This window comes from Pituophis catenifer, unplaced genomic scaffold (genome assembly GCF_029215685.1).
Source record: "Pituophis catenifer annectens isolate HBS135680 unplaced genomic scaffold, rPitCat1.0.hap2 SCAF_3, whole genome shotgun sequence".
Taxonomy (NCBI): domain Eukaryota; kingdom Metazoa; phylum Chordata; class Lepidosauria; order Squamata; family Colubridae; genus Pituophis; species Pituophis catenifer.
The window spans coordinates 50,380,617-50,390,630 of NW_027256883.1; the positions used below are offsets into that span (position 1 = coordinate 50,380,617).

General features: G+C 45.5%; 1 protein-coding gene across 1 annotated transcript; it reads left to right on the plus strand.

Annotated features, from left to right (window-relative positions):
* Positions 1-322: 322 nt before the first annotated feature.
* ADCYAP1 (adenylate cyclase activating polypeptide 1) lies at positions 323-7,582 on the plus strand. Its single transcript, XM_070942357.1, has 4 exons — positions 323-438; positions 4,692-4,826; positions 5,427-5,522; positions 7,399-7,582. The coding sequence occupies exons 1-4, from the start codon at positions 323-325 to the stop codon at positions 7,580-7,582; spliced, it is 531 nt and encodes a 176-aa protein (XP_070798458.1).
* Positions 7,583-10,014: the final 2,432 nt, after the last annotated feature.

Consider the following 10,014-nt stretch of genomic DNA (forward strand, 5'->3'; position numbering starts at 1 on the left):
TGTAGTGCAACAGCTCTGGAGGGCGCCAGGTTGGGGACAGCTAAACGGGATGAATGGCTCGTAAATCAAGAAGGGAGGGGAAGGAATGGAGGAGGGAGAGGGGGAGGGGAAAGGCGCAATCCCAAAGGCAGCTTTCTCTGCGCCTGGTGGGCCAAGCTTACGGAGCCTCTTTCTTAGCGGGGACCAGGGCCCCCAGAAAAACCCAACTGTGACAGTCGCTCTCTTTCCTTCCTTCCTTCCTTCCTTCCTTCCTTCCTTCCTTCCTTCCTTCCTTCCTTCCTTCCTTCCTTCCTTCCTTCCTTCCTTCCTTCTCAGAGTGGCGATGTGCAGCAAAGCGTTTCTCGCCCTGCTGCTTTATGGGCTGATTATGCACTGCAGCGTCTACTGCTCACCTGCTGCTGCCGCCGCTGCTGCTGGACTCCAGTACCCCACGCTGAGGTAAGTGCCCTATTCTGTCTGCCTTCCCCGCCCCCTAGCCAAAACCCAGCCTTGGCTGCCGTCGCCGCCCGGCACTCCTGACTCGTCTGCTCCTTTGCGATTCGGCCGTCTCCCTCGCAGCTGTCCAGGTTAAGGCTGGAGAGCTTAGTCCCTTGTCCAAGGCGACTTCGCCACATCTGGCAAAGGGGGAGGGCAACTTCTGCTAAGACAGGCTGGAAGAATTGAGATCGTAGAGGGGTTTCCACTTGTATGTCCTACCTGGGGTAGAAGTCCATTGGGACTCTTAGGTTCAAGACAGGCGGTGATTCTTTAGGAGCGTGGGAAAACGGAACGGCCAGGAAAACGTGCGAGGTTACAGTATTTTGACCGGGGTGTGTACATATGCGTGTGTGAGAGAGGGAAGAAGAAAACGCGCGTGCGTGCTTGAGCGCATATGCATGTAAGTGTGTGTATGTGTGCGTTTTGTTTAATTAATTGCTCAGTGGAAACTTCCATCTCTTACATCTTGCCCCAAATTGGCAAGATTTATTCTTCCTCTGGTTTCCCTCCAGAGAGCAATAATTTTGATTTGGGGAAGGAGGTGGGGTGGGGGAGTTCCTTCGGACTAGGCTTTTCCATCACGGTCTCTTGGGAATCCCTGATTGAAACACAAAGTTAGTGGATTCCCCTTTTCAGATTAGCATCCTAAATAATCCTAGAATAATACTCTAGAGCTGTATGTTTAGGATCACAATGGCTAAAACTCCTTTGTAAGTGTTATTTAATTATCTTTGAGCTTATCTCCAACGTGAAGAAAACAATGTAGAAATTCTTATTAATGCTAGGCATTAATGATGGCCATCCTTACTCAGAAGTAAGTTCCAGTTATACCAATGGAATTTATTTCTAAATAAATTCCATTGTACATAATGTATGTACATAATTTTCCAGAAGTTAGCCTAAAACGTTTAATAAATATTACTCTTAGATCAGTGTGTTACTTAGCAGCCTTACAATGAAACTATGTAAATATCTCTGTAGATTGCAGGATATAATTATACATGTATACACTAGCACTCTATTTATTTCTGATCTGGAATTTGGTTGCCCATAGCCTATTATCTTGTCTGGCAGGCATTAAAGAAGTTACGAGAGGAAGGTATTTGGCTGCAGTTGAAACACTGCATCATCTATTACATTTCTGGTAGTATGAATCAAGGTTTGAAATCATATCTAATACACAATGTAATTATTCCTTTTGTACATGATAGTTTTTCAGAGAATTACCAAATCATCTGATTTACTTGATCAATGCCTATTTATTTCAGTAGATGCCTGTAAATCGGCTAATTTGAAAGAGGATTGATCCCGGTCATCCCAGGGATGTAGGTTAGCATGGGAAGATGGAAACCTGTCTTGGATGAAAGCAGTGGCAAAACATTTCTGTAACTAATAATAAATACCGCAGAAGCTGAGATAGATTCATTGGTGTCTTAATTTTGTAGCAGCCACCATTTTTAATTCTATGAAATTTAGATTAACTGAAGTGTAGTCCAAACTGTACAAGCACATGGTAGTACATGGTATCGGGCCAAATCTTTTCCAAATGTCAGCATTGGTTGACGTTTGGAATGATTTCTGTCTGCTGACTTTCTTGTAAGATTTGAACGATTGGCTAACACAGGTTCTCACAATGGAGTTATCTGATCCCCAATGCTTTTCAGTTCAGTTCAGCTGGTTTCTTATTTCCTGTCATTGTAGGAAATATAGGAAGACTGTTAGACTCCTCCTTCCCTCCAGGCGTGTCAGTTATTTTTTTAAATATATAATTTGTTTCTGGAATTCCTAGCACCCAAAAGGTTTACACCAACATGCCTTAGAAGGACATGATTCTCCTATAATAATGTCTTCTAGGACTGTTGTTTAACTACCTTCTTGAAGTCATTTTCTTCCCAAAATTTCTTCCCAAAATTTAAATGTATTTGTTTAGCAATAAATTCCAAATCAATAAATTCTTTAAAATAAATTTACAACAGTCTATTGAATAAGAAAACCCACATTACTTTGAAGATTTGATACTATTAATTTCAAACTCTGGCTGGTTTGCCAGACTGGTCCCAAAGATGCAAAGAAGGATTTAGTGTGGGAATCCAGTTAATGTTATGTGCCGTAAGATTTATTTCACAATCCATAGTGGGGGTCAATTAAGGATGACGGTTGTGGTATCCCCTTTGCACTTCTTAATATAAAAAAATTGGTAACTTCCAGCGATAGGAGAGAACCAAGGTAGTATGTGACTGAAAAAATAAAGCAGAGACCACAGGAGAGCTAATAAGATTTATACAAATTTCTTGAAAAAATAAAAAATCGCTATTTGGTTTATTTATTTATTATTATTTAAATTTTTATGGTTGAATAACGCCTCCTTATTCAGGGGCAGTCTACATTAATTGCCAGCTAAAGCCAAAATTAATCAAATTAAGGGGCAGAATGCGGACCTAGTTGGAACATTTCGGAAAATCTCCCAAAGCTACTTGAGGGAAATCAGCTTTTGTCCTAAGCGTTGCACCTGGAGAGGAAAAAGGCCCGCACTCGAATTGCTCCCCGCACTGAGAGCTGCCCAAGTCCTTTAGGGAAGCTTTACGAAGTTCAAGGCATTGCTGGATTCTAGTCCAGACGAATTGGGAGGCGCCACTGCGCGAGGAGAGAAGGGAGGGGCGGGGGAGGTTGGGTTTTTTCCCCCCCTTCCACCAATCCTGGGGAGAAAAACAGGTTTTCCCTCCCACGGGAAAGGGGGGGGGGGACTGCGGCGCATTCTTGGCAATAGCAGAAAGAGCGGCCAAACAGCGCAAATTGCGCTGCTGCGCAGACTCCGAGATTGTCCTGAAACGAACCAGCTTTGTCCACACCCACCCGGTTCTCGGGACGGTTATCCCCGCTTGTCCTTTTCCTTCTCCCCGAATCCCACCTGTATGGGATGGAGTGGGGGGTGGGGATGGGGCGGGCGTTGGAAAGCAGCGGCCCGCACCGGGTGAGGGGCTTTCCTTCCCTTCTTGGTTCAGAGGGCGCCGGCAGCCTTCAAGCGCCCGAATTAGCAGCCGCGAAACCCTTGAGGAGCATCTATTATTGATCGCTCCTGCCAGAGCTCCGCCGACGAAAATAACTGCCGGAGATGCACAATGACCTAAAAGCAGGGAACCGGCGGAGGGAAGAGGAGGCGTGGTGTGTCTTTGTAGGGGGAGGAAGGGAAGGCTGCAAGGAGGCGAAGGGAGGAAGAAGGAAAAGGTCCTCTGGGTGGACCTTTGGTGGGTGGGGTGACACACCGTGTGGATGCACTCAGGTAGGAAGGAAAGAAGCTCTACAATGGCAGCCAAGCCGGCTCACTTGTGTCCCCCAGGCAATGGTTTCAGGGTTGGGATCCTGTGTCTGTCAACTCCGCCTCGCCAAGAAACGCGCAGAGGCGCCCGAGAGAGCTTCGTTGCCGTAGGAGGCTGGTGGGCGAAAGGGAACAACCTTGTTGGCCAGAAAGTGCAAGTCCGCCGGGAGCAGCCACGCCGTCTGCATTTCTTTGTTCCGTGGCAAGCTTTGGTGTTCCAGGCCAACCCGATAGAGCCCCTGTCTCCGTTGCCCTTCCAGCCCAAGGCCCCGTTTCTTCCTTTTTTTGGGTTTCCATTGTTGCTAATGAGGGGGCTAAGAAATATACCCGCAGGTTAAATGAAAGCAGCGCGGGTCAGTTGAAATCTGGGTCGGGAGTGCAACTGAGCGTCTTTGGATTTGAGAAAAAAGCCCAAAAGTGCGTTGGTCTCTCAGATCGGCCTTTGTCCCTTTGCAGAAGGGGTCTTTTGGCAGACTGAAAGGGGAAGGGCGATACAAGGAGCTAGCCTAGGGAAAGGCGCTTGTTCGGGGGTTTTGGGCTGATTTTTATCTTTCTACCCCGGCCCTTCTTCCCAAAAGAGGGGCAATTGTCCCAGAGTTAGCTGGGCAACCGGTTCCAAATTCCCAGCTTGTACAGGGAACTGTCATTTCTCTCATTTGGAGGTTGTCAGGATGGACAGCGGGGCTTCTGGAGCAGCCAGCAGGTGTGTGTAACGGGGATGGTGGTGCCCTTTCTCTCTTTCCCGGGAATACCCCACTTAACCAGCCAGAGGGGTTTTTGCGGGTGGGCGCTCGTCTTCTTACCGACTCTCATCCGTCCCCTTCCCAAATTGCCCCTCCGCTGCATCCCCCCCCCCACAAATTAAGGCGGCGCTTGTGCCTCTGTTCTCCTTCAGTAGGCTGGAAGATGAAATGTACGACGAAGAGGGCAACACTCTTTCGGACTATGCCTTTGACAGCGAACCCCTCAGTATAGCCGACCCTTCCTCCATGCTGGACGACATGTACACTTTGTATTACCCGCCGGAAAAAAGGTGATTTAATGTTGCATTTATATATTTTGAACGTCCGGGGCTGGTGGTGGCACTCGCATCTCAGCCCATCTCTGTGGGTGTGGCGGGCGGATTTCCCTTGCGCTTCCGTGCTTTGTCTTGAAGGAAAGAGGGGGCAAGAGAGAGAGCAGAATTAACTGGCATCCCTCGGGAAGAGTCCAGAGGCAGCCCGGGCGAATAAGCAAGGGGGAAGGGGTGGTCGATACAGTAAGGCAGACGAAATCAGACTTACCGCTTCTCCTACACTCTGGTAAAGCGAGAATCGGGAGTCGGCAGCCATCAGCTTACTTCGTCCAGCCTTTGAAGTCAACCGGAGGTTGGGGGGGGGGGGAGGGAGAGGCAGCTGGTCTTGACAGCCAGACGCCGCTGCCAAGATAGGCGCGGCCGGGTCTCCCTGGGGAATACCAAGGAGAAGTAGGGGCCAGACTGATGCCGGCGCCTTCCCAGGGGTCTTTCCCTGCTCTTCGGTGGCTTATCGGCTTGCAGGGGGGGGGAGGGAGGAGAGGATGTCCATGGTGTCTATGGGAATTGGGTAATCAGCACCCCTTGTTGCTTATTAATCTGTGTTCTTTCCACTTTTAGGCGTACAGATGGGATACTTAACAAAGCGTACAGAAAAGTGCTGGGCCAGCTATCTGCAAGGAAGTATTTGCATTCTCTGATGGCCAAGCGGGTGGGGTAAGATGTTATCTCTCGTCTGTAGATTCTTGTTTGTTTGTGTTTGTGTTAGAGAGCAAAACAAGCAGCTTTTAAAGAAACAAGGCTTAATGACAACTCCATCCTCAGGACTGCTAAATGTATTCAACACCATTAACATATCATTAGATGCTCAGCAGTGTATTTCGCCCTCTCTCTTCCTCCTAAAGATGTGTGCTTTAAACAAAATGAACTTCCTTTCCACTAGGCGTGTGCTTGAATCTCGTCCTTGGTGGAAGAAATGAAAAATGCCTTTTGCATCAGAGTACTTAATCTATGCACTACACACATTCCTTCATTCATACAAATGAATTTTTGATTTGAGTTGCCAGCCTCCTAACTGGCCTGCGGTCCAATAGCTTGATTCATCCTGGATGCTATTGTGCAATGTGCAAGACTTGGGCTGTAAGATTGTAATCCAAAATGTATTTTTATGGAAATAAATTTCCCTCATTTGGTCTCAGTGGAATTTCTTTCTGGACAAATTTGACAGGAGTATTGATTTGAATGCAAAAATAAGGTCCTTTGTATAAAATTGCTTCCTTGGCCAATAATCTCCTTGCTCTTTTTCTACTCTACATCTGGATGCAAAATTCAGAACAATATTTAACACCCCTCCCCAGATGCCATAACCTTTTATTGTTACACTTGGGATACCAATCTGAATATCCTTAGTGTGCAATCTGTTGTATATTCTGGACGGGTCATTAAAATCAGTTAGACTAAGTTTTCTGATTTGCAACTCTGAATTGTGCCACTATTATTCCTAAATGCTGTTTAATATGATACCATTGGCATCAGTTCAGCTGATTAAAAACAGCCTCAGTTACTGTACACTTCAGTCCTTTATGGATCCTGCCCCTGCTGCCCCAACCTGCTCTGTGATGAATCAATGCTAAAGGTCTCTGTCTCAGAGGAAGAAAAGATCACATTTCCATTGATCCAGGTATAGAGTTATCAAGAATTTTGTGGTGTGAAAATTAAATGGATTGGGCAAGAGAAAGACTTGGGAATAGAACCTCCCAGTTTTAGTGGCTTGAAATCAAATCTCCCAGGCGATATGAGCCCATCATGCTCATATGTGTCACTGTACCTATCAGCAGAAGGCAACATTTTAATGAAGGGGGGGGGGAATGAATTACACAATTTATTCATGAATAATGCAGAACTTGGCGAACTGGTCTCCCGACTGTCGGCTTGCATTGTGATCAGTCTCCAACTTCCGCAGCATGTTCAGAGAAATCCTTTGTCTCCTCCTCAAGGAAGAAGCTACCACTGATTCCTTTTGCTTCTACCCCACAGTCTACGTGTTGCTTTAGCTGTTCACCAACCAACCACATAAAGAAGAAAAAAAACAACACTCAAATTCCCACGCAGCCCAAATTCTTTGGGATATGTTTGAGTGAAGACAAATAATGATTGGGGAAAAAATCCTTAGGTTATTAAAAAGAATTTTTTTTTAAAAAGGGAACAGGAGCGATCAAGGCAGGCAAACCTTCTGGGAGGAGGTTTGGATATTTGGCCTGGAAGAAAGAGAGGGAATGCTGACTCTCAGCATTGCAACCTAAAATGCAAAGTAAGCAGGCTTATCAAAGCTTAAAAGGATCTTGTTAAGAGTTCAAGAACTGCTTAAAGAATCCACACAGGTGTGAAAAATGCCTCTCCAGAACCCAGCTATTGGGATCTTAGTCACTGCCCTTTTCACTGCCTGTCAGTGACTGTCAGATGTTTCCATTCTATACATTTTTCTTCTTCTTCTTTGCCCTCCCTAGAGATTTCGCTTCTGCTTCTACTGGTGCTGTCTGTTGATCCCAATGTTGCACCAACCATGGATTGCTTTTCTTTCTTTGTCTTGCAGTGGGACCAGCAGCCTAGAGGACGACTCAGAACCCCTTTCCAAAAGGCACTCGGATGGCATATTCACAGACAGTTATAGCCGCTACCGAAAACAAATGGCTGTCAAGAAATACTTGGCAGCAGTCCTGGGTAAAAGGTATAAACAAAGAGTTAAAAACAAAGGACGGCGAGTAGCTTATTTGTAGCGATGAGCTCCCAACCACTCCTGTGTACACAAGAGTCCCCCCCCCCCCCGGGAAAAAAAATCTGAGAGAGGACCACCCCACCCCCAAAGTCATTTCCAAACTGACTGATCAATCACCACTCTCCTATGTTATCTAAACATGTATTTATGTATGAAGTAAAGCCATTAAATGACTATTTTGATAATAATATTGTTTTTCTTTTGTACAAAAAATTAAATTAAGAGTAAGCACTAGAGAAACGCACAGATCTACTTTGTGGACCAACCCTTTAAATAAATAGATATAAAATAATAAATACTGAATAAGGATGCATTAGTGATAGAGCTTTCCCCAACCAGATTCCCTTCAAACGTGCTTGATTACAACTCCTCTCATCCCCAGACAGCTACCTTACTGTTTGAAAGGTAGTGATTTGGGTAAAACTCTGGATTAGTAAACAGACCCGATTAATAGTCCTTTAGTGGTTAGCTTTGCACACACACAAAAAACGAGGGCTCTAAGCTTATGTTTTTATATAAAATAGAAGATATAGAGAGTAAGAGGGAGACAATCATTGCTTTGAATATGATTCCTATTTTTGTAATGGAAAATAAAGGAAAGTATTTTTTATTTATGACAGGGTTGAAAGAATAGCTGTTCTCCACTTGCTATTGTACATTCACAAATATATATATATATATTCTGTTCCTAGGGGTTTAGGATGCTCTTGAGCAGAGAGCATCTCTGGCCCCTGGAAGTCTTTCCCGAAAAGCCCTTGGCCATTACTCCTCTCCCCATCTCGGGCTAGAGAAGGCGTTGCCTTACTTCCTAAGAATCAGTCTGCACCCCCCGCCCCCCCAATCCATGAAGAGTAAGTTTACTCGGGGCTGCACAATATGCAGCATGAACCAGCCTGCTGCCCTCTAGTCATTTTTTTTGGTGTGACCTCCTCCTCCCACTCAGCAGATCTTCCTGCTACTTAGAAACTATGGGAGAACCAACCCATTTCGCTTAAAGATTTAGGGGTCAGTACTGTACAGTACTGCAGCTGCTCCCGTTCAGTGAGTAAGAGAAAATGTACCCATATGCATTTTTCAGGGAAGGATACGGTGGGGGAAGCCCTTCCTCCAAACCATAAGAGTAGGTTGGTTTCTCTTCATACTTTCGTTTTCTAAAGAAATAACTACAGGGGTTAGAAAGCTTCCCTTAAAGAACGGGAGAAATGTCTCTTCCTCAACCCTTCTGAGTTTGGATTGACGCAGTCCAGGCTCCAAGTCAAATAAATTGCTTCTCTCGCTTCCGCGCAATGAGCGCGATATAGCGGACAGCGCCACTTCCACTAGGGCTAGGAGGGGCAGAAAGAAATGCTCTGCTGCTAGAAAACCAGTTCATCAGGGAGAGGGAATCCAGACGGGACGCTTCGCCTTGCTGGACTCGTTTTCTAGTAAGGCACGAAATAATCCGAGGGAAAACCCCCAAATTCGCACCGTGTTATCTTCGAGCCCTCCCCAGAGATTTAGGGCCACCGCGCGCCACAAAGGATCCCGTGCACCTCTCCAGTGCTGCCCAGGCGCCCTCGCATCTTGCTCTATTGGCCGGCCTTTTCTCTTTGGAATAGCCCCTCCGGGCCTGGCCAGGGGGAGCCACCTTTTCCGCCTTCGGTGTTGCCCGTAGATTTTACGCATCCCTCCCCTCATGGCCTCTCTCGCAATGTTGTGTTTTCCATCCGGGTCATTTCAGTTTGTTTTGGCTTGAAAACAACAACGAACAAATTATATTGTGAACGCCTCAGGCATTTTTGAGTTTTGTTATGACGCGAGCTCTGATTGTAAGACCGTTTCAGGCCCCCTCCCCCTTGTTGTAGCGACTATATATATCTCTATATCTACTACTAAATACTTAACGCACTATTACAGAAAAGGTTCTTTTAAAAATATATATTTTAATTCTTTTGGTTCCTTGTTGATTTATTGAGTTTGGAGGTTTAAAATGTATTTTTCTACATCATGGCTTTAACCGCTTAGTAAAATTTATTTCATACAATCAACTTTTGTCATACTAGAATGTGTAGTGTCCATTTGCGCTTCAGTTTCTGATATTTATCAATCATCTTTCTGTATGGATGGGGATTTGGAAATGTGACGGGGAGGTGGGTGAGGGGTGGGGGTGGAGTGGAATGATTTAGAAATTTGACTATGAAGGTACTTATTTTCTCCCCTTCCCTCCTCTGGCGAATGAACAGCTAAATGTATCTCCTGATTCAGTTGGCAGAATTTGGATTTAATCCAATAAAAGTGCTGCAATCAAAAAGCTTAAAGCTGCTTTCCCTACCTATATTGGAACCAAGCTAAACTCCTGTTCATTCACCTACCTAGACTATGGTGGGCCTGAGCACAATGCTACTCACAGATATGAATAAACCGAAGTCATCCAAATAACTAGGAAAATGAGCA

Coding starts and splice junctions, on each gene's coding strand:
- ADCYAP1 (XM_070942357.1), top strand. CDS start 323: ATGTGCAGCAAAGCGTTTCTCGCCCTGCTGCTTTATGGGCTGATTATG. Junction 439..4,691: donor CTCCAGTACCCCACGCTGAG/GTAAGTGCCCTA, acceptor CTCCTTCAGTAG/GCTGGAAGATGAAATGTACG. Junction 5,523..7,398: donor CTGATGGCCAAGCGGGTGGG/GTAAGATGTTAT, acceptor TTTGTCTTGCAG/TGGGACCAGCAGCCTAGAGG.